Here is a 24,490-nt window from a genome sequence, read left to right as displayed (position 1 = left end):
CCTGCCGTACGCGGCCCAAAACGACGTAGATAGGACACAAAAGTGTCAGAAGTTTTCCTATGGAAAATGTCTATATAACTTACTGAGGATTCCCAGCCTGACGACGGGGAATATTCTAAGCATGTGAATCCATGAAAGATACCAATGCTGGAGAAATGGAGTTACAGGTAAGAACCTATTCCCTTCTTGGAGACTTTAACATCCACCTGGATGATTCATGTCCTTCCTCTGGACTTTTTTGCAACCTCTGCAACTCTCTCTCACTCTCTATCCTCCCCTCTGGCCCGACTCATTCTGCAGGGCACACTCTGAATGTTCTGATCTCCACAGACCTTCCCCTTTCTATCCCTCTCACCACTCCTCTCTCCTGGAGTGATCATTTTCTCCTTTGCTCCCATCTCACTCTCTCCACCTCTCAGGCCAAGCCAACTACAGCACTGCCACTATCAGGATTAATCAGGTGAGTACAAAGGCAGCGAATATGGCAAGGGAAATGTGAACAAATTCGCACAGTGAATAACCTTGAATCAAACAACATGCACACAAGAACCACGACTCATATATACTAAAACCCAGGAGTGCAGATAGAGTGAAACAAAAATACCAATATATGAAAAGGGATGTGGGGTAAGCATTTAGAACCTCCTTATGACTGAAAGGAAAGTCGGCAAACTCCTTACCCACTATGCTATTACAGATACTGACAGCGCTAAGCCCACGTAGAGGGCAAGCAAGGACAGGATCTGTGTGCTGACACTCTGGATGATACTGAATAAGGAACTTAAAAACAGTACTCACGAGAACCGGAAAGACCACCTGAATGTCAGTAAACCCACGAACCGAGTTGATCAAACAGGGACCCAGAAGGCTATAACAGCAATGTGTGGAGGATAACTAAATACCTAAGACCTAAGTCAAGGAGCAAGTAGGAATTGTGATTAAAGAAATAGTGAGGAAAACAAAAGGCATTCACACAGGGACTAGTTAACAACAGCACCCCACACCTAGATAATCAAATGGGAAATAAATGCAGAAGTGCAACGGAAAACATGGAATGGATCCCAATCAAAAGTAAGGATCAGGAGCAGGGAAAATGATATCACAAAAGGAAACCTTTCCCACACATCCAAGGAGAAAAGGCAGGAAGCTAAATCTAAAAAGGGAAAGACTAATGCATCAAGTTTTTCAGTAGCAAAGGACAGCATCAAAGATACAGAAAACACAGGCGAATTGGGCTGCATCAAAGGGTAAAGCACAGAGAAAGGCTGCCTGCAGACAGAGGAAGACAGAAAGGGAAATCCAGAAAGCAGAAATCAATTAAGCACATGAATCCGAAATCAAGGGCGGAGGAACAAGGAACAGGAACTAGGCACAAAAGCTAGGAACAAGGAACAAGGGACCAGTCACAACAGGAACACTGCAACGATGACCAGCGCTGGACTGAAGCAAACTGAGGCTTTTAAAGCTGCTTAACGAGCACACCCCTCAGGTGTGCCGCCTGCTGCACCTGCAGCCACAGGTGTTGCCTATCCTCCACCCAACCATGTCCTGCAAGGGAGGAGGTGAAGCAGTGAGCCAGGCATTCTGGGAAGCATAGTCATTTGATCAAAGTAGCATGCTGGCTGCCAAAAACCTGGAATGGATCCGGAAGGGAAGTAACTTGGAAAATAAGGTTTTAGCGCTCCCAATTCATCACAGCACTGTAGCATTAGGTTCGGAGGAAATGTCCAGTAGGTAATAAACCCCAAAACATGCCCCCAAGTGGCGGGAACGGGAGCGAAGGGAGCGAGTCGTGACAGCCACCTACCTTCTCGGTTATCCGACCCATGAAGCGTGTGTCAGTTGAGGCTTTCGCCACCACTTTCTCACCCCCGCTTCGACTGACTCACACCCTGACACATCCCTTTCTATGCTCCACTCTGCTATATCTGATATTCTTGATGTTCTTGCCCCTGTCACGGGAATCCAATTGAAGTCCAAAGCCAAGTGCAATTCCTCGTACGACTCAGACCTTGTCACCCTTAAATGCAAGTGCAGGGTGGCTGAGAGGAAATGGCAAGCTTCTTGTACATCCTCTGACAAACTGGTCTGCCGCCAGCTCCAAAGGCAATACCGGCTCTCTGCCCGCACCAAGAAGAGAGCCCTCATTCAAGCCCACTTTTCTGCGGCATCCAACGACTCGGCCAAACTGTTTCAAATCTGCAAGGAGCTGGCCAATCCTGCTGCAGTCTATACCTCGCCTGTCCCCTCCCAGGACCTCTGCATGGCCCTGGCTTCCCATTTCATCTCTAAAACTCAGGACATCCTGTCCTCTCTCTCTTCCTCTTCTCCTCCTACCTCCAAGAGTGGTGTGCCACCAACGATCTCTGCTTTAATGCCAGTAAGACTGAGATTCTTCTTATTCGCTCACCTGCTCCCTCCTTTCCTGTTGCTCTCTGGCCGGCCTCTCTTGGCCCTCTCCCTTCTCCCACCTGTGAGGCTAAAAACCTTGGGGTCATCTTCAACTCCAATCTCTCCTTCTTTCCTCACATCTCTGGCTTCTAAAAGAAGTCACACTACCAGCTGCACCTCCTCAGAGGTATTCTTCCTTTTCTCGCCTTCCCCCAGAAGCTCACTGTCTTCAGAGGTCTGGTTCTCTCCAGGCTGGACTACTGCAACAGCCTCTTTCTAAACCTGCCTGCTTCTACTCTCCACCCTCTGCAACTCATCCAGAACAGGACTGCGAGAGTCGTATCTCTCCAGGACTGAAACCTCTGCACTGGCTCCCAGTGGCTGCGAGGATCAAGTTCAAAACCCTCGGCATTGTCCACAAGGCCTTCTGCGGCCTGGGGCCTCTTTACCTGAGGGACTCTTTACCTCCAACTATCTCTTCCTAAATATCTTCCTTCTCAAGCTCTTTGCTCATCCGCCTCCAACCCCCCCAGTGTCAGTCGCTTCTCGAAGCAACGAGTAGGGGTTAGATCTCTTTCTTCGGCTGGGGCCTCCCTCTGGAACAGCCTCACTGCCTCCCTGAAACTTGAGGAGAACCAGCTCCGGTTCCGGAAGCACATCAAGACATTCCCCTTTGCTTCTGCTTTCTCTCCTCCGCTCCACTGCTGAAGTACTGACTGAAACTGCACTGGTCACCTGGCTACCCTCTGATCTCAGGTCCAGGTCCCCTCTCCCACCAGCTGCACTTCAGTATCCGTACAGCCCACACCAGCTCTTGACACTTGTGTCTGCACTTACCCCTGCACTTGCCACTAGCTAGCCGCACTTTTACCTACTGTTATTTATTTCATTTATTTTTACTGTTGATCCTATGTATTGCACTGCCCCCTACCGCTCCCCCCGCATTTTCCCTTTCGCCCATCCCTTGCGCTTGCACAATCTCAATGTCACCTGGCCTAGTAAGATTGTTGTCTCTGTCTTCCCTCTGTTCCCCCTCCCTTGCCTCTGCACTTGTGTATAGGCGCATTATAAATGCCATATCATATCATATTATATCACAACCAGGCCCTATTGCTTGTAATGAGATGACCCAGCATTACTCCTGATGACTGCACCTGTGCAGTACCCAGAAGGACCCAAAGTAAGTACTTATTCCAAAAGAAGAAAACCATTGGTGGGGATCTATTTGCACTAATAACTTTCCCCAATATAGAAATTAAGGGGGTGGGCAGCAAGAATTAGATCCCTGGCATCTTCTTATTAATGAATAATGTAATTAATTCCCAGATAGCCAAAGGATACTTCTGGTGATTTGGGGGAAATTCGAAATCTCTGACAACTCTCCGATTATGAATAATGATATGGGGCCTCATTACGAGGTGGGTGATATTCCAGTGGTAAATTCACTTGGTCCAGTGCAATTACTGCCAGATAACAATTGGTGTCGGCGTAGTTAATCCCCATTACAGTCCATTGGACTCTATGGGGCATTTTTGGTGGAATTACCACTGACTGAATTACTGCTGTGGTAATTCGCTGATTATGTCGATTTTCAGTGGGAAGTGGGAGGTATTTCCTGCAGCATGATGCTGGAGGTAAATCCCCCCACTCCAGGGCCAAACTTCTAGAATGACAGTGCGGGAAATGTGGCAGTAATTCCATTACCGCCAATGTATTCCTGCACCGCCATACTTGTAATGAGCCCTGTATAGTCATTTAAAGTAATTTTGGATCACCTATGTCCCTTTTGTCAACCCCCAAAATCCCATATAATTGAGGTGTACATTCATAAACTAAATTGCAAACTGTTGAACACTCCCCGAACATTGCACTAAAGAAAAGGGGGTCCTAATAGCAATCTGAATCTGTGGGTCTGTGCTGTGCAGAAATGTGCATTCATTGCATGCAAAGGGAAGGCAGCTGATTTAAAGCACATTTCTCTATATAGAGTGAGTCAGGAACTCCAAAGTGAATGGGCAAATACTCACTGGATAGTGGCAAAGGAAACGTTTTCAGTATTTGCTGAGAGAGTATTTCATTAAAGGTTTGTTGTATTAGAATATTATTAAAAATGGAAAGTGTGCAGGGAATGTCTGGGATAAACGGCGCTGCGCATGCCAATTCTTTCGCCCAACAGAAAAGTACTACATGTATTTAGGCTAAGCCACACACAAAGCCTGCTGCATAACCAAATCGTCCTGTCAGGTTTAGGGGTGCTGAATAAATTCTCTTCACATGAGGGATATTCTTGTTCGGGACCCCTTTCGCTTGGTATTGATTAGATCTGTGTTCTCTCTTACATGTTACTAGGGGAGAGCCAGTGTAAAAATTATAATTCAGCATTCACCCTGAAATGGTACACTGAGGCTCATATATTGGGCTATGCCTCTGCCCCATGGATCATTTTTTCCCCGGCACCCGGCAATGGGGAATTACCGGGGCATTACAGCCCCGGCGGACCTGGTAATTCCCCATTGCCAGGCGGCGGTAAATATTTCTCCCCATTCCCATTCGAGTACCATTGGACTCAATGGGAATGGGGAGGACAGATGCACCGACACCACTCATGAATGGTGCCGGTGCATCCGTCAAGGTCTGCGAGCGGGTGCCGTTCAGCCTGCCATGTGAGACCTGGCGGGCTGACAGGCACCCGCTCGCAGAACTCGGAATTTGCCGCTCTGGAAACAACGGTACCGGCAAGCTTACTTGCGTACTGTTGTTTCCGGACCGGCAACCTTATAATGACCCCCATTGTGCCCTAAATGTTATGTGATCTGTTGTTGTAAAAACGAACTCGTGTTTTCAAATTTTTGTAGTGAGAAGGGAAACCTTTCGGCCACAAAGTGAAGTGGCGTGTATCTTGATAATCGTGGTGTGGCTGAGGATGTGTCTATTATTGGAAAAGGCAGAGTTAGTCAAGAATCCGATTAAATTATCTATTGGGGTGCCACTCTTAATCAGTGGGGGGGCAGAGGAGGAACTCCCCGAATTGTCAACCCATAAATATTTCCTACACACAAAGCTTGAAACGTAGCAGGATTGTTTACTTTTCCTGAGAGATGATGCCCAGGCAGTGGCCACATCAAGAGACCCAATGCCAACCATGACGTCATCCACACAAATGTCGCTCTACCTAACATTCAGTGAGTGTCACCGGGAGGGACATTTGGGGAAAACATTTCTAAAGTAATAAGACCTTTGTTTGGTGGCTTTTCTAACCCTACATCCATGTTGTACGGTTCCCTAACAATAAAAGGTCTGTAAATTGAGTCTTCTGTGAAGTCCACTTGGCCTCATGAGTCTTCCTTCACAGTGTTTTACATGTATATTTCTAACACTACAGACCCCATTGCAGGTACCACCTGGACCCACCACCTGCTCCACAACAATGATGCTATCAGAAGAGAGCTGGCACAGATTTATGTATCATTTCTTCAGACAATGGAAGAACCAGGTCATCAAATATTCTCATATAGACTACAGTACTAGTCACATACTAGCCCAACATGGCAGCTCCTGTCCACATCAATGTGGCCTGTGTCCTCTCGATAACATAATCATTTCTTACTTATGCAGAAATATCTTATATTTTTAGCATCACAGAGAGAAGAACTATCACGTTCAGGATGGCTCAGCTGCTCTGGAACAAAGGATGTTTCTGCCTAGCAATATAAACACATAATGCAGAAGAAAAGAAACACTTACCAAGAGGAGGTTGTGAGAAGGTTGGGGGATATTGTTTTGCCATGTATATTTTTTCAATTGTTCCACCGTATTTTTATGTGGCCAGCCTCCCATTGCTGGTAACTCAACAGCTTCAAGTGCTCAGCCCACGCCAGGGCATCTCTCTCTTACCACAAGAACTGTGATTGGGTTATCTTATATAGCTTTAACTAGTCTAGCACAAGTAAAAGACGACAGTATGTCCCCACACGCAAACCTCATAGTTCTCGAGATTTTGGGGACCTTCACATTCCCATGGAAGAGGTTAAAATCAAGGAACTTCCTTTGCAGAAGTAGAAACCATCAAGAAAGCCCCAAATTTACAACTGTAAACCCACGCAAGTTACCTGAACAAATAACTTCGGCGTAACTGCCCGCGTGGCATTGCTGTGTCTTCTGTGGTCTGGGAGAGCAATGCCACAAGAACTGGGTGTCATCTTGGCATTGGACGAAGTCCAACCATGCAAACGGAACACCCACATTCCGTAAGCCCTTGGGCTTGGACTCGAGCACGGAGCCGCAGTGGAGCTCCTGGCACACCAGCGATGCCGCTTTGTGGTCCCAGTTAGTGTCACAAATAGCTCCCCATTCGCCCTCGTAGGCGATCTCGACTCGGCCTGAGCAGTTATCGTTGCCGCCCTGCAGCTTCACCAATGGCTCTTCTGTAACGAGAAGAAAGGGAAGGAGGAATACGTTTACAAGATGGAGAAGGAAGGGACGTTTTTCCCTTTGGGGCAAAAAAATATGCAACATTACAACCTTCGATATTCATGTCACTGAGTGACATACACATGTGTACAGTTTATAATGACCACTGCTTCTATTTGACGAACATACAAAATATAGGGCGCTTGTTGATAGGTGGAATTGGGATACTAGTTGGTTAAGGACTCGGTAAGGGACATTGGCCCTCATTACGACCCTGGCGGAGATCGTGGTGCAATATGCACCATGGAGCACGGCGGAAAGCTGCCGATACCGCCATGGGGGTTGGCGGATTTTCCGCCCCATTCCGACCTTGGCGGGGCGGTAAATCCCCAATCCCCATTTTACCCTTCCCCATTCCCATTTTCGCCCCATAGGGTATAATGGGAGTGGGGAAGGCGTTAATTACGCCACCGTAAATTACGGTGGCGTAATTAACAACAAGGTCCCGTAGCGCCATGGATTTCCCCGCCCGGAAAAACCAGGCGGAAAAAGGCTCCATGGCGCTACGGGAACTCGTAGTAGGGCGGAAGGGTCCGCCACGAATACCGCTGGCGTAAACCCACTCCGCCAGGGTCGTAATGAGGCCCATTGTGTGACTCTTATGTAACGGATATTTTAGATGAAGTAGTATTCCGCATAACATCCTTAAAAAGGTACTTTATGGCAGCATGTTATTCTATACAATATGAAACTCCCTTTATTTTTGGAGAATAAGGCCCTTGGTGGCCGAATACAACTGGTTGCTTGTATGGAGGAACACCAAGCGGTTTTTAGCTGTCACTAATGACGAGCTTCACTTCCAGCAAGTAACGGGCAGCTGACGACACAATTAGAGAATTATAATGTACTAGGTCAGTTGTTAGGTCACAACTAGAGAGTTGTGATACAAATGGGCAGTGATTGTGTCAAATCTAGAGAATGACATACACAATAATGTAATCCGACGTTATAAGGGTAACTAAGGTCTATGGGCACAGGCAAAAGGAGTCATTTTAAATCAAATGTTCCTTGCGTGCAGGGGACCACTAATGTGCTGTTGGGACTCCTGCAGTTTGAAACATTTGTAAGGTGGTCGGTGGAGGGGAAAAGGAAAGAGTGAAAGCAAGACAAACTCGCTTTACTCTTTCATTTTCCCCTCTGCCTCTTTAAAGTAAACACTGCCTGCAAATATACTTTGCAGGGGGCGTTTAGTAATGGATTTCTATGGAATTGCCGAGTTTTGACCAGGTGCAAAACCCCGGGGAGATTTCATGGGAATCCATTGTTTTTATCAGGCTGCATGAAAATGTGAGGTAGGCGTGAAAGGAAGTGCACTGACCAGACGGAGGAGGAATGCACAGTGGGGTTCTGGGGCAGGGAGGTAAAGCAAAGGCGTAAAAGCATGACGCCTCGCCTTTATGCCTCGATTTAGCACTCCACCTCATTCAAAATAAGGCTGTCAGTCAGAGCAAGTGAATGTTGAGTTGACTTTTCTTCAATAAGCCTTCGGGTTTAGGTTCGGAAAGACCCCCACATATAGGCACTAGGGAAGAAGTCTGGAAATAATAAGGGCTGAATAAGTAGTGCAGTGTCCAGCCTAGGGCAAGACCTGCATTTCTGGATGTAGATTCTTTTCAACAAAAACAGCCTCAAATCTTATTTTTCCAAGGACGTTCTATGCTAATGATCACATAATTCCCAGGGAAGTCCCCTTCAAGGAGTAGTGACCTCTCCAGGGTCATCTTTATTGTTCTCGCAGCCTCTTTGTTCTTTTCAGCAGACCTCTCCTCTGTCCTCTATTTAGAGCTTTTCGAGCTTTTCACAGTCTGTTGTCTAGGCTCCACCTGCATCTCTTGTCTTTCCAGCACATAGGCCTTTTATTTAGGCCATCCCAGGCTCTCTTGTCCTCTCAGCAAGTAGACCTTTCCACAGTCTCTTGTCTAGACCTCTTTGGGGTCTCTTGTCTCCTCTCCTCTCTTGTACGGCCACTCCAGGATATCTTGTCTTCTCAGCACATAGACCTCTCCAGAGTCTCTTCTCTTTATCAGATAGAAAATAATCCCCCATCCCCCCCGCCTAAATCTGGGTCCTTGTCAGTCTGCCTATTTTCTCACCTTCTTGCCAGGGGCACTCTTCTTGTTCAGGCTTCTCTAGGAAGTCACAGTCCTCTGGCCTTCTTTTAGTATCTGTGGCCACACACTACTGTGGGGGCCACGTCCTTCCAACCACAGGTGCTAATAGTAATGTTTCTGCCTTGTATCTGGCAGTTTCTGCTCCAATCCTGCCAGCAGATGGACTACCTCACCCCAGGTAGGGGTCTGATGTTTCCCACGATAACAGTGAACAACATGTCTGCTTCCTCCTGGCATTCTCGCCCTTAATGGCCTAACGCGGCCCTCTTAGTACACCTGTGCTGCGGTGTCTATGTGTAAGCCGACCCGGAATTGACATTCCCAATGCTTGATCAGTCTTAGGTCTTTTGATCGCCCCTTTCTTCATTAACTCTTTCATTGGTTTGTAATTCCATTATGTATACCCTCTGTGTATTGGGTGAATGTTAACTGTCCTCTTTTGTTCACTTGCTTGTTTAACTGTCCTCTTTTGTTCACTTGCTTGTTTGCGGCTCTGTGGTTGTCAGCGTACACAGGGATAGCTGGTGTGGCCTTTTCCCCTGACCGTCAGCGACTAAAGGGCCGGTGTCCGCCAACATGAATTGGGTGTATCACATCTTGAAGGGGCTGACAAGCCCAGAGAATCCCGCTCTATCCACTCCTCCACCCTATGACAAGGTACATTAGTAGCACCTAGGCAATCCCAGTCCACTGTGACTTTGTCCCTCATAACAAAGGATAGAGTGCTCCTCTAACTTGCTGCAGTTAGGAAAATGCGTCAATGCTTGGAAGGGCTTCCATTTGTTTTTGGTTAGAGTGAAGTAGTCTGCAGTGTTATGATCTGTGACTAATTCCTGGATGTTTTCCCTTCTCCCGCAGGGTGGGGGCCCCTTCGTATGAGGCAAGGGAGGTGAGGATGCTACCCCACAGTCCCTCTGGGGATGGTACTCAGCGGGTGGATCTCATGGGGCGGGATCACCCCTATGGGATTAGGCATGATTATTCAGGAAGAAAGCAGTATGGAGCTCCTAACAAGGGGCCTGAGGAAAGACCCCAACATAAGACAGAGAACCAGAGGGGGAAGACCAGAGACATCTCCCTTGTCCCAGTTGAACACAGAAATTGGGAATAAGAATCACGGGGTGAAAACCCATCAAGACCATAACAGACTTTTTAAGGGCTAACCATATTTGGCAGGTTAGCAAACCAAGTTGGTGAGAGACTGAGAAAGGCCGGGTGACAACAGTCATACTCCCTTGCACAGTGAACTGTGAACATTTGAAAAGAGCCAGGCGAAGGGAGTCATTTCCCCTGGTGATTGTGAACATTGTGAAAAGCCTGAGAAAGGTCCAGGGAAGGGAGGCATTCTCTTGGCATCAAGGGTTTGAAGTTGGAAAATTGCTTTATTTGTGAACTGAGACTTTTCAATCTGGAACTTTGTGTGGTGACTTTGAAGGAGACTGCAACCAGTGGAAGGGAGCCATCCCCTCAGGAAATAGTCCCTTTTGACTACTGGCGTGGTAGTCCGCTTTACAGAAGAAGGGAGCCATTCTTCTGCATTAAGAAGACTCACCAACCTTTTGGTTTAGTTAGAAGTGTAAGGGAAGGAAATAGGTTTTGATAAATGACGGTGGACGTTTTGGTTACGGACATCCTGACACATCCTTAGTATTGAGTTAAGGCAGGTAAACCACTCTTAGAAATAGGGTCACATATGGTTTTTCCTTTATCTTCTTAAGAATAAAAGTCTTTAGCAACAATCATGCAACCTGTGTGTCAGTCTCCACCTTCCAAACCCTTACAGATACTGTGCATGTTTCATGAGAGTGGACTACGGGCATTAAGGTATGTAGCTATCTAAAATAACTTCAGTTCTTGCCATATGTGTGCAGCTAGACCAAATTGTATCGTGGTGGATAGGTGATGTCTTATGTCAAAAGTATTGTGTAGTGTGCCTTAGAGTAGTGCAATATAGCAGATGCGCCATGCTTCCAACTTTCTCCATAATAACTGCCTGTTTACCCTCTTAGACACAGCCACAAAATCTATAAAAGCCATATTTAAAGGTGCGCCGGTGCCACCAAAGGATGATTTTATCAACATGTTCAAAGCAAGGATGTTGTGGGTGGAAGCGGGACCCTTTTGAAATCTTGTTTAAAAAAAAAAGCTTAACAAAATGTTAAAAGGTCCCTGTTTTTAATCCACTTTTTCAGCTCCTTCAAGAGGAAGGTTGGGAAAACAAATTGTGGCTGTGCCCAACATGGCTAATAACATGTAATTTTGGTGTAGAAAATCTACTCCTTTTTTGCACTGGAACTACCAAAGACACCCTCCAGGAATCAGGGATTTTGTTTGTAATTATTTGTAATAATTACATTTTGACATTTTCTTTCAGAACACTGGACCACTTAAGTGGCTTGTTTTTTAAGACCACATTTGCTAATCCATCTGGACCTAATAATTGTATTATAGATTTCCACTTCTGTGATGAGAATTCTATGGGCTGACACACTCATTTCCTACGTTCTGGAGTTTCTACCAGGCTGGCACCAAGGCACATACTTACATGACATCAACAGTCATCAATGGGATTTACTTGGAGCGTACTCATATATTCTTTCAAACTATTGTGTGCTATAATTTGGCTCACTGCGTTATTCACAACCAATGTATTTAAGAAAAAATAATAATATCGAGTATTAAAACATTCTCATTTTTTGTAAACCCTATAGTTTAGCACCATAAAGAACCTATGCCGCTGCCTTGATAAGCGGCAATGGCTGATTCTAATGAAATACTCCTCACCCTCCTATAAAAACGCACTTTTGCTCCCGTTTCCTGTCTCATTTTCAGCATGGTTTTTGCAACCTGCGTGTTCCAATTGGAGTTCAACCTAAAGCAGACCCCCAAATAGTCACCTGATGTGACCACTCTGAGCTGCTCATTGCTAACACAGGTCAACAGGTTTACCTTTTGTGTTCCCCTACCATTGCCTTGGCTCTCCTAGGTTCAAGGACATCTTGCAATCCTAGCACAAAAACTGGCAAAATCTGCTAAGAGTTTGACCAGGGCTTTTTCCAAGAGGTGTAGAATGCTCTTTGATCTTTGCAATATCTGGGGCCTCCAGTTTATGTCTCTGGTCTAAATAGTTAAGATGCAATATAAACAAAAGGTGTACCAGTACGCATCCCTGCCAAAACCCTACGGAATGCTTCATAGACTTGGTATGTTGGCACCTCCCACCGTATCGTACTGAGGCAGTGCTTTCTGCATGTGAAGTCATTACACATGCCAGTATAGCAAATGGTACAGCGAGGGTTTTTAAAACAATACACAGTTTGGGCACGGCCATAGTGTCAAAGGCCATACTTCAATCAATAAATGCAACCAACAGTTGCTCTTCCCCCACACTGTAGGCTATTGTAAGGTGCAATGTTAAGCACTGTTGACATGTACTTTCCTTTGGAAGACTGATTGGCAGGACCAATATACTATTAGATGTCACCCTGTCCCATAGTCCGTTCTCTAGTAGTAACCATGTGACAAAGCTGAAGCTGTACCCATTCCAGCATTGGAGAGCCCACTTTCTGATAGTTCATTAGAGCATCATCTGGCTTTCTTTAGGTGGTATTGTAGCCCCCTACAGCATCTTGATATGTTAAAGCAGCATGGCACACACCTGAGCAGTTCACACCAGCATGTGAAATTGTGCGGACAGGTGCATCCTCCTCACTTTCATAATCGGCAGGATACTTAGTTGTAGAGCTTTCTTCTATATGGAAAGAAAGGAGATTTAGCTGCAGAATTTGCCAATGCTAAAGGTCTCTGTAGATTAAATGGCTGATCGGAAACAACTGTAACTCCACATTCACCAGCACCAATTCCACTCATTCCTTCTGGTGTGTGGTTCTCACCTGCTGGCTGTATCTCTGCAGTGCTCACTGTCATCCTACTAGTGGTCGGTCTGGCAGCATCGCTCATCTTACACTCCATCAAGCTGGTCTCATTCCCCTGGCAGTGGAAAGTGAACCCTGGAACATGCCGGAGCGTTCTTTCATATCGAGCTACAGCATGGCCGCAGTGCATTTGGTGGCATACCACATTGGCAGCATTTTCATCCCACTCTTGGTTAGCCTCCACAGGCCTCCAGGTTCTTTCTGCAACGTCCATGTGCCCCACTTCCACTAGGCCTGAGCAAGGGCGGTGGCCTCTCAATCGCAACGCCAGGTGACCTGTAGATCCAAACGGCGAGCAAAACAGGAGACAAAAAAAGCAAAGAGCAGAATGAATGAAGTTAAAGAAGCATAGGGTGTTCTTTGATGCTTTCAACGTTCAAATAGAATGCATGCAAGGGATTAGTTTAACCAACATTACCAACAATAACTTAATACATCATTGCAAATGCCAAACCCATATTTAACAGTACAAAACATACATCCAAACCACATTTTATAATAACCTATATTGACACACATTTACAAAACAATTGTGACCGTCTTCTTGTATTATCTCTTGCTAATGTACACACACACACACACACACAGGCATTCCTTTCATCTACTCTACGTGTTGAATGTTCTCCATTGGTCCCCCGTGGCCATACATAAATCCCATCCACACACCATTCCAAGACCAAGTCACCCCGTTGTTATCAGGTTCTTACTAACATCCCTTCTCAATGCCATAACAACACAACAAGTTGATGGTAAGTTGGGAATTGCTTGGATAACCTGAAGTTCCCCACCCCACCCACCACGTCCATTAAGACAGCCAACAGTAAACATAGAAAGCGGTAAACATTACTGTGTCATGATTGTGTGACCTGACGCGACACCATCTGGGAAGGAAAAGTAAGACTAGGTTTGTAATACTTGGACCGCTGAAATGAGAACTACCACTAGAAAGAATGTCAATGCCAATATGCCTTTCAGAATTCCACAAGGAAGGCACCATCTCTTCAGATCGCTAAACATACCAGTGTTTCTCACCAGAAAAAAGGGCTAAAACCGCATACAAACTCCAAGTAATCCCACAGTTATGACCAGACGAATATCATCAGAAGAAATAGAATGCAACTTCATTAGCATGTATGAGGAAGTCAAGTGCCTGACCATCCCAAGGCACGCAGGGGAATCTATCACCCAGGAAGTCTGGCCTATAAAGGCTTGTGGCCAGAGCTGAGTGCTACCAGGAGGCAGCACCGGTTGGTTAGTTGGGATTGTGATGAAGATAGAGAGGGGCACCCGGGTAACCTCATCAACTCTGTCATGCTGGCCCGGAGATGGCATGTAGAGAATTCCCCAGGCCATCCAGTCAATCCCATCCCTAGCCTCGCCTCTAGAAGGGAGTCCCCACTTCCCAGGGAACCCTATCACGCCCCGAAATATCACACAAGAGATGTTAAAAGGAGATACTGCAAGAATGAGGAGAGCACCACTCATGGGCCCACACTTTTGGGAATCCACAAGCCACTTGGCAGATCTAGATTCTTAGAGGTACACGAGCTCACAAACACTGCTTGCAGATACTTCCCTGTTCACGTTTGTGGGGGGCCGCCGTTGTCAGGAAAATGCCAGAAATCATACCATGGGGCAATTCATGTGGAAGGCACAGCAGGGTTTGTTGGGAAATGCAGCTGACTGGGCGATGCATGCCAAGTCATTCCAAGACGGCGGGCAGGGTCTTTCTGCATGCAGAGTCAATTGTGGTCAGCTAAACAACTCGGACCAATGGGGAATTTGTAGTTCGCCCGGCCTTTACCCAATCACCAAATACACCGTTTTTTGCAATGCAATTTATTGATTTTGCAGCATACCATACATGCACGCATCATAGTTATGTACATTTGGAACTGAGATCGAGCACACCTTTGTTTCAATAAGAAGAATTAGCATGAGGATTTAAAATAAACATTTCAAATATTGCATTCAACAATATTTCATAATATGAAGACATTGTTTAATGGTCAACAAATAAATACCCTGCAACGTAGATATTACATTGCCCAGAGCAACTGCAATAAATCAAACAATAACTTGTCTGTTTGAAAATTCTTACAACAGTACTCTAAAAGTCTCCAAAGAATAAAATATGAGGCAAAATACACTGCTATTTTGTAATGTTGGGATGAGTACATTAATAGAAGAAAAAGATGTTTTTAACAAGATTATGTAGGAGTGTCAGCATAGATTCCAAGCTATCATTCCTGATGTCTAGACAGCCATTTTTGGAGTGAAGGGAGGTTACACTCATTGTTAATCAAGTCCCTTTCTAAAAGGAAACCTGCATGTGCAAAGTTGCCAGGTTATCAGTAAGGAACATCCAAAACAGCCTATGCAAGCACATGCTGGAAGACACCGGCCCTGTTGTACCCGCCAGTTTCTTTGTTTCTCCAATTAGTTGAGTCCAGAGCAATCCCACAAAAGATGGTACAATGTTTGTTTGTTTGTTTGTTTGTTTATTTGGTATAGCGCAGAACCAAACCCGAAGGGGTAGCTGGGCGCAAACAGTACAAGATTACTTAAGAACTTAGTTACAGGAGAAATACAATTTATGCAGTTCGCAGTTAAATCAAGAAAAGTGCAGTTTATACAGTTCACGTTAGATCAAAGGTAAGTATAGAAGGAAGGCAGAAGGAAAAGAAGAAAAAATGCGGAACTACGGTTCAGTCTAGTTGATCGGATGTCATTCAGCTGGTTGCAGACGTCTAGTGTCTATGTGGGAGGGGAAGGTCAAGCTAAGTGTCATTGGCATGGATCCAAGTGAGGACTTTTCGCCTGAAACTAGAGTAAGGTTGGTCCATTCTGAGATCCAAAGGGAGTTTGTTCCAAGTTTGCGCAGCTATGATTGGGAAACTAGAGCCGCCGGCTGTACTCTTTTTGTATCTAGGCATCACTAAGGTGAAGGCGTTGGTCAGTCTAGTGGGACGGTTTGAGGTTCTCCTGTGGATTCTATTGGCCAGATAAGGGGGGGGCAATGTTGTTAAGACATTTGGAGGTGAGGGAGAGTATTTTGAGGGTGATCCTGTCTTTGATTTTTAGCCAATGGATATTTTTCCTAAAGGTGGAGATGTGGGCTCTGTTAGGAATATTTAAAGCTACTCTGATAGCGTTATTTTGGAGAGTTTGTAGTTTGTCAAGGATATACTTGTTAGAGCCTGCATAGAGGGCATTGCAGTAATCCAGCTTGGATATGATGAGAGCATTGGCTAATGTGATGCAGCTAGTCTCAGTTAGAAAAGGTCTACATGCTCGGATCAATTTGCAAGTATATGCCGTGGAGGATGCTAGAGAGTTCGTTTGTTTTTTGAAGGTGAGCGTTGAGTCAAGATAAACCCCGAGGGTTTTGACTGCAGGCATCACTTTGATGACGTTATTGTCGATGTTAAATGAGGCATAGTTAGGGTCAAGTTTTTTGATAGCCAACGCTGAGCCAATGATCAGTAGCTCAGTCTTGTCGTCGTTCAGGCAGAGGCCATGGGATGCCATCCAAGCCTGAATGAGGAGATATATCTTATTTACTAAGTCCGTGTCTTCCAAGAAGTTACCCGAAAGGGGGATTAGAATCTGAGTGTCATCTGCGTAATTAGTGTAGACAACACCCAGTCTGTCCAGCTTATCAAACAGGGGCTTAGTAAAGATGTTATACATCGTCGGAGACACACATGATCCTTGGGGGACACCGCATGAAACTTGTATGGGATCAGCGGCTGCTGAGGGGGAGAAGACTCTCATTGTCCGGTTTGCAAGGAAGGATTGTACCCAGGTTATGGCATCACTTGAGAAATGAGCGGCTGAGCTTAGGTGATTGCATAAGACTGCATGATCTACCAAGTCGAAGGCCGCAGATAGGTCAAGGAGGAGTAGCATCGCTGTTTTACCATTGTCCTTCAACTCGTCAATTTGGGTCTTGAGGTCAATCAAGGCTGTTTCAGTGCCATGAAGGGGACGGGAGCCAGATTGCCGTGATCCTAGTAAATTGTTAGTTTCTAAGTAGTCCTGGATTTGCAGGTATGCTACTCTGTCTATAATTTTAAGTAAGAAAGGGACAGTAGTGATGGGTCTGTAGTTAGTTGGTATAGCAGGGTCAAGTGTTTGTTTTTTAGCAAGGGAAGCACCCAGGATTGTTTGAGGTTGTTAGGTACTAGATTAGACTTAAAGGATACATTAATGAGTTTCGAAATGAAGGGTGCTAGGTCTCGAGCTGCATCTTTTATAATTTGGGCCGGACAGTTGTCACCTTTACAGTTGGAGGGTTTTAGAGATAGTATGATTTTTTCTGTCTCCAATATGGATATTTTTCTGAAGCTAAATGGGTGAGGGGTGTTAGATTGGTTTGGGAGGAGCTGAGGTTGCAATATGGGTTCTGTAGGCAGGAGCAAGGAAGCTTTTTTGTTAGCAATTTTAGATTGGAGCAGGCTGATTTTACCCGCCAGGGCATTTTGTATATTAGTGCACCAGGGCTTGTTTTTAGGAATGTTGTCAGGTGGGGTTATGGGTGTTTCCATTTCACGGAGGATGGAAAATAGCTCCTTAGTGTCTGATTTGGCTTTGGAGATTCTGTCATTGAAGGTGTTTCTTTTAGTGCTTATGAGTTTCCTTTTTATACTGTTTGGCGAGGGTGGCTAATTTGGTTTTGTTCTCCTCAGTGGGTGAGTGTTGCCAGATAGACTGCAACTTTCTTTTTTGGATTCTAAGGTCTTTCAGGTATGGCGTGAACCAGTTGTTAAGGTGACAGAGTTGTTTGCTTTTGCGCAGCTTGGTAGGGGCAATCGAGTCAAGTGCCTTGATCATAGAGCTGTTATAAGCTTCTACAAGCAACGTAGGGTCTGTGATGTTGTCTAAGTTATTGAGAGTAGGGAGAAGGTGGGGTAGGAGTTGTTCTGATGTGATGTCTTTTTTACTTCTGGTGGGAAGTGGCGGGGCCATGAGTATAGGTTTGGGCCGGGTAAGGTCTAGTGAGGCATTGAATACAATTAAGTGGTGGTCAGTCCAGGATTGTGGTATTATGTTGGTAATACTGATGTTACAGTTCCGATCAGCAACCCAGTCTAGGGTTCTACCTTTGGCATGAGTAGGAGAGGAGACTTTTTGAGATAGGGCGTAGTCATTCAGGAGTGAGGCGACAGATAGGGCATGTTTGTCGTTGCTGTCATTAAAGCCCAGGTTAAAGTCTCCCAGTAATAGTATTTGAGCATGGTCTTTAGTATTGTTGGTTATGATACTGGTTATGTCGTCTTCAAAGGTTCCCAATGGTCCAGGAGGTCTGTAGATAACATGCAAGGTGAGAGTCCGGTTGCAAGAGAGGTGCAATTTGGCAGTAAGGAGTTCACAAGATGAGAATATCAGGGTAGTAGCTAGTTTGATAGGTAAGGTAGCTTTATGAATGATGGCTAGGCCGCCACCTTTAGTGTTAGGTCTATCGACTCTTAGTAGTTGGTAGCCGTCTGGTATAGCTAGCATGATGGCAGGGCCAGCCGCGTCATGGAGCCATGTTTCGGTTATGACTAATAGGTCTAAGTTTTCATTAGTTAGGGTGTCCGAGATCTCAGTAGCATGGGCGACCATGGATCTTGCATTAATGAGAGATCCAATTATTGATAAGGTACTAGTTGGTTGAGTCGAGGGGGGTTGTTTATTTTTAGTGGGGGCAGCTCTTTGTGACGGTGGCTGGTTAGTAGATATAGGAACAGGGCGAGGGGTGGTAGGTTTGGGGTATTGCGAACGTTTGTTTGCTAGATCGATATATCCTCTGTGATTGTGGTAGGAAGATGGTTCATGAAGACAGGACAGTCTTGCCCTCAGTCTCATGTTTCTGTCTTTAGCAGGGTGTGAATCCGCGGTTGCAAATGCCATGGTGGTAAGGAGGCTCAGGGCAATGTGTAGAGATTGGTAATGGGTGATTTTCATTCTGGTAGTGGACAGGGATGAGAGGGTGGGCAAGTCCAGGTTCAAACTAAGGGCGTGGACTAGGTTGCATGCAAGGGCGTGTAGCTGGTGGTTCGGTGCCAGAGAGGTCTGAGCAGTCTGTAAAGAGACCTGTATATTGGCAGTTAGGTGATCTAGGCGAGAGCCAGGCTAGGTTCTATGTGGGCAAAGCGGTGGCAAAATAGGCAAGTGTAGAAGGCTAGCTAGGTAGTGTGTCACCTAAGTGTGTCAGGGCGACTAGAAGCACATTGAAGTATATAATGTGGCTAGGGCAGTGTTATACCTAATGACAACCATAGGGCAGGGGCACAAGTCAGGTGAAGTACTATCTGCAGCAGCACAGATTAAGGCAAAGGTCAACTGTAGTCTATTGGCGACCATAAGGCACAAATCAGGTACAGTCTAATGGCAACCATAGGGCACAGCACAGATTGAGGCACAGGTCAATTGTAGTCTATTGGCGACCATAAGGCACAACACGAATTGAGGCACAAATCAGGTGAGGTCTGATGTCAGGTTAACCTTGTGCAATAGAGCTGCAAGGTAGAGGGAAGGGGTTAAACAGCCCAACTACCGAAGTACAACAGGGGTTGCATAGGGGCCTTTGTTAGAGAGTGCCAAATAAGTCTAAAGCGTGCAGTTTTCTGGGTTCCAGCTAGAGGTGCCAGAAAAGAGCCCTCGGGCTTACCTTGGTTGTGTGGGTCCGTCCTTGCAGAAGGCAGGGTTCCTTGCAGGATATCTTCGGGGGGGAGGGACAAGGGGGTAGGCCGCGCCGCGCCTCCGAAGCGCAAAACAGGGCCTTTGTATGGCCTTCGGATGCGCCGGCGTATCCGCCTGCCGGCGGATGTACAATTCAGATATTGCCTCGGTTAGCGAGGCTCAGCCTCGTTATGGCGCCGTAGTGCGCCCGGCATGCCCAGGTCAGGCACAATGAAAGGACAAGGTCAGGCGAGCCCTGCACCTTGTGCATTCGTAGCTCGTAGGCAGCGGTGGTGTCTGAGATGTGGCTTCTGCGGGGGGGGAGGGCTCCTGCCCTCTGCCCTTGCCGTGGGGGTGCTGGAATGTTCCTGCATAGTTTTTACAGCCTGGACATTCCCTGGAATGGGTTTGATCAATGCAGTGCATGGTCCTAGGACTAATATATGTCCCATGTAAAATATTACATTACAACGGTTTATAGACAGCATTACGTAAAAGCAGACACGTAGACCTGTCCGAATCTGAGAAATCTCTATGCAAATCCTCTGTCTAGTAATCAAGGGTCTTTCGCTGAGACAAAGTTTGGGCTGCATCAATCGGCCTCTAGCGAAAAGACACTGCATGAGTAGTGCTCCCAACCCCCCCCCCCCGTATGATATGATATGAAATGATATGGCATTTATAACGCGCCTATGCACAAGTGCTTCAAGGCGCGACGAGGCAAGGGAGGGGAACAGAGGGAGGACAGACCACGATCTTACTAGGCCAGGTGTCATTCAGATCGTGCAAGTGTGTGGGAAGGGGGCAGGGACAGTGCAGTACAAGATGATAACAGTAAAGAACGGCCAGCATGTGGCAAGTGCAGTACAAGATGATAACAATAAGTGAGTAGCGGCCAGCACGTGGCAAGTGCATAGGTAAGTGCGGACAACAGGTGTCAAGGGCTGGTAGGGGGACTGTGGAGATACAGAAACAGTCCCGAGTACGGGGTCTGCCAGGTGGGCAGTGCAGGTGCGAGACAATGGCAGGGGAGGGACCTGGGCCCGAGATCAGAGGGTGTACAGTTAGCCGGTTTGGTTCAGGTTAAGCCAGGAGGTCAGCAGAGGTGAGGAGGAGAGAAAGCAGAAGCAAAGAGAAAGGTGCTTCCAGAACCGGAGATGGTTCTCCTCAAGTTTAAGGGAGGCAGGGAGGCAGTGCCAGAGGGAGGGACCAGCCAAAGAAAGAGATCTACCACCAACTCGTTGCTTGGAGAAGCGAGTGACCCTGAGGGAGTTGGAGGCGGATGAGCAGAGAGCTCGAGAAGGAAGGTATTTAGGAAGGGAAAGTTGAAGATATTGAGGACCCAGGCCCCAGACGGCCTTGTGGACGATGCAGGGGGTTTTGAACTTAATCCTTGCAGCCACTGGGAGCCAGTGCAGAGATTTCAGTCCTGGAGAGATACGATCCCTGGGCTTGAGGCCAAGGACAATCCTCACAGTCCTGTTTTGGATAAGTTGCAGAGGGCAGAGAGTAGAAGCAGGTAGATTTAGAAAGAGGCTGTTGCAATAGTCCAGCCTAAAGAGAACCAGAGCTCTGGAGACAGTGAGCTTCTGGGCGAAGGAGAGGAAAGCATCCCTCGGAGGAGGTGCAGCAGGTAGTGTGACTTCTTAGAGACATCAGAGATGTGAGGAGAGAAGAAGAGTGTGGAGCCGAAGACGACCGCAAGGTTTTTTGCCTTGCAGGTGGGAGTTGGAATAGGGCCAAGAGAGGCCGGCCAGAGAGCTACAGGGAAGGAGAGAGCGGGTGTGCCGATGAGGAGAATCTCGGTCTTGCTGGCATCAAGGCAGAGTTCATTGGTGGCACACCACTCCTGGATAGCAGACAGACATCCGGAGATGAGGGAAGGAGAGGAGGAGGCCGAGGGTAACCTGAAAATGAGCTGGGTTTCATCCGCAAAGCACTGAAAATTGGGTCAGAGAGTGGCGATGCGGTGGGCAAGGAGTGTCAGGTATTGGTTGAACAGCCAGAGAGAGAGGTTAGAGCCCTGGGGGAAACCATAGGTGGAGAAAAAGATAGCGGAGAGGAAGGACCCAAGCTGGACCTGGAATGGTCGGTCAGAGAGGAAAGAAGTCAGCCACGCCAGAGCCTGACCAGTGATACCCAGATTATCATAGAGACGGTTGAGCAGGATGGTATGGTTGACAGTGTCAAAGGCAGAAGAGAGATCAAGCAGGATGAGGACGCAGAGGGTGTTAGAGTCAAGATTGGGGAGCAGGTCTTCACGGATGTTCAGGAGAGCAGTTTCCGTGGTTCTGGCAGCTCTAAAGCCAGACTGATGGTCATGAAGACAACCAACAGATTCAGTGTGGAGATTAAGCTGGGAGATGGCCAGTTTCTCCAGGTGCTTGCCCAGGAAGAGAGTGATGGAGATTGGGCGATAGTTAGCCAGGCTTGAGGGGTCGGCAGAGGGTTTCTTAAGAAGAGGGTGCACAAGGAAGTGCTTCAGGGGGGAAGGGAAGACTCCAGTGGTGAAGGAGTGATTGCAGAAATCAGCCAGGGCAGAAGCCAGGGAGACCATTTGGTCCTTGATGGTTTTGGAGGAACAGGGGTGAACCTGTTTCGATGAGACTTTCATAGATTGGACTTGGCTAGAAACCTTGTCAGCAGAGAACAGGGGAAAGGCAGAGAAAGAGGGAGGAGAAGTGGCCGAAGAAGGGCCAGAGGAAGAGCAGGGAGTAGAGGGAGGAAGGGGAGAGGAGAGGAGGAGAGAGAGACAGGAGAGGTAGAGACTGTGGCAGGATTGGCCAGTTCCTTGCAGATTTTAAAGAGTTCAGCAGAGTTGTTAGAGGCTGCAGAGACGCGGGCTTGGATATGATCTCTCTTCTTGATTCAGACAGAGTGTCGGTATTGCCTTTGCAACAGGCGGCAGGCCAGTTTGTCAGAGGATGCACATGAAGCTCGCCATTTCCTCTCAGCCACCCTGCACTTGCGTTTTAGGGTGACAAGGTCTGAGTCGTACCAGGAGTTGCACTTGGCTTTGGGCTTCAGGCGGATTCTCATGACAGGGGCAAGGATATCAAGAGTATCAGATATAGCAGAGTGGAGCATGGAGAGGGTTGTGTCAGGGTGAGAGTCAGCCAAGGGGGGAGTAGGGCCAGAAGGTGGTGGAGAAAGCCTCAGCTGACACACGCTTCATGGGACGGATGACTGAGAACGTGGGTGGCAGTGATGGACGTGGCTTGGCCTGAGGGGTAGGGAAGGTAAGGTGGGAGGAGAGGAGAAAGTGATCACTTCAGGAGAGAGGAGTGATGAGATGGATAGAGAGGGGAAGGTTTGAGGAGATCAGAACATCCAGAGTGTGCCCTGCTGAGTGAGTCGGGCCAGAGGGGAGAATAGTGAGTGAGAGAGAGTAGCAGAGGTCGCCAAAGAGTCCAGAGGGGGGGCAGGAGGAATCCAGGTGGATGTTGAAGTCTTCAAGAAGGAGGAGTTGGGTGGTAGAGGCCAGGAGTGAGGAGGAGAGGTCTGCTCACTCTGAGAGGAAGGAGGAAATCTGACCAGGTGGCCGATAGATAGTAGCCACAGTAAGGGAATGGCTAGGGCTGGAAACACACACGCACATACATGCGCGCATATATTTAGGAATCAATGGAAATCCAGGCCATATCTCTATTGCTGCTTTAGCCTGGACAATTGTAGGAAGCAATATTTCTTTAGGTTGTGTTGGTTACACATATCTTCATAGGGGGTGGATACTTCGCCACTACGCAGATCTTCTGAGCCAGTACAATCACCATTAACCAAAGGGCTCAAGTCAGTTCAGAGGCAGCAACAAGAAAGCGAGTTAAGTACCACATTGGACATTCTTTTTTTTAGCAAATGGTGTGTCTAGAACTTTCCATGAAACATTGCTTTTTGGCCATGATTCATGTTGGTTGTCAGGTAAAAGTCGTGTGAGCCCACCAAAGAGGAAGGGGAGGCAGTCCCCCTCACCTGTAATAGAAAGTATTCCTAAGAGAAACAAGAAAACATTAGAACAGTTGGCTCTTAAGCCTGTGCTTAGTTTGTAGCTTTTTGCTAATTCAAACTTGTCTAGTGTTGGGTTTATTGGATTTCTCATAAACAGCAACATATCATACGTTGCAACCCTTTGTTCAGCCCCAGACACAACCACACACACCTCTTCCCTTATAGTGCTGCCACAGTGCACAAGGTAGCGGCTCAACAACTAAAGTGAGGCATGAAGGACACAGGGAGCATCCTTGCTCATTCTTCTCTCGTTCAGCTTTCTGATGCAATTTCAACGGTGCAAATCCTGTCCAGTGATTCAGTGTAAAGCAGCCGGATCATAATGAAAACCCCAGCTCCACAATTCATGGATTCAAGGACTAAAAACCAACCCCCGTTTGCCCCCACCAAATTGAAGGCGTTCTCAGCTTTGATGTCACTTGCCCTCGAACTGGAGTTGTGGTGACTCAGAGGGATGGGTGCCCCTCCAAACTAGTGGATGATGGGCTTGGGGGTGATATAGTCTGACCCACTTGTCATCCTCCTGCAGTTCCCAACACATGGCAGGAGCTTGCTCCTCTAAAACCTTGCCTGACTGCGACCTGTGTTAGGAAGTCTTCCAGACCCCTTTCAAAGTCAGGGGTCCCAAGAGCCCTTTCAGCACCTTTAGGACCACACAGGGGGTGAGGGTCAAGGCCCCTAAAACAACAAGGACATGTAATGCTGCATAAAACCTAAGTTACTCGATTTGCGAGCTTGGCAAGACTGCACAAGCCTGCAAACGTGTTCCCTTTGAGGTCCATGAAGTTCACAGACCAGACTGTATTCAAAGACCAGCCCAAAAAGTTCACAAATCTGCGTGTTAAGTCCTTGAATACTCATGCGTGCCAAACTAATGTAATCACTATGGGGAACACAGGAAGAGCATTG

The 24,490-nt window shown here is 46.9% G+C and overlaps 1 protein-coding gene across 1 annotated transcript in view; it reads right to left on the bottom strand.

Moving 5' to 3' along the window:
- The window catches only part of LOC138569491 (scavenger receptor cysteine-rich type 1 protein M130-like), a 512,555-nt gene that overhangs the window by 242,540 nt on the left and 245,525 nt on the right, over window positions 1-24,490 (bottom strand). The window contains exons 7-9 of the mRNA XM_069647512.1: window positions 12,866-13,183; window positions 12,631-12,723; window positions 6,501-6,815 (exon numbers count right to left, since the gene is read on the bottom strand). Coding sequence (XP_069503613.1) covers window positions 6,501-6,815; window positions 12,631-12,723; window positions 12,866-13,183 — 726 coding nt within the window. The remainder of the gene's footprint in view (window positions 1-6,500; window positions 6,816-12,630; window positions 12,724-12,865; window positions 13,184-24,490) is intronic.

The sequence above is a fragment of the Ambystoma mexicanum genome, chromosome 2q (genome assembly GCF_040938575.1).
Source record: "Ambystoma mexicanum isolate Mex_15411 chromosome 2q, UKY_AmexF1_1, whole genome shotgun sequence".
NCBI lineage: Eukaryota > Metazoa > Chordata > Amphibia > Caudata > Ambystomatidae > Ambystoma > Ambystoma mexicanum.
This window is presented reverse-complemented; position numbering and strand designations above follow the sequence as displayed.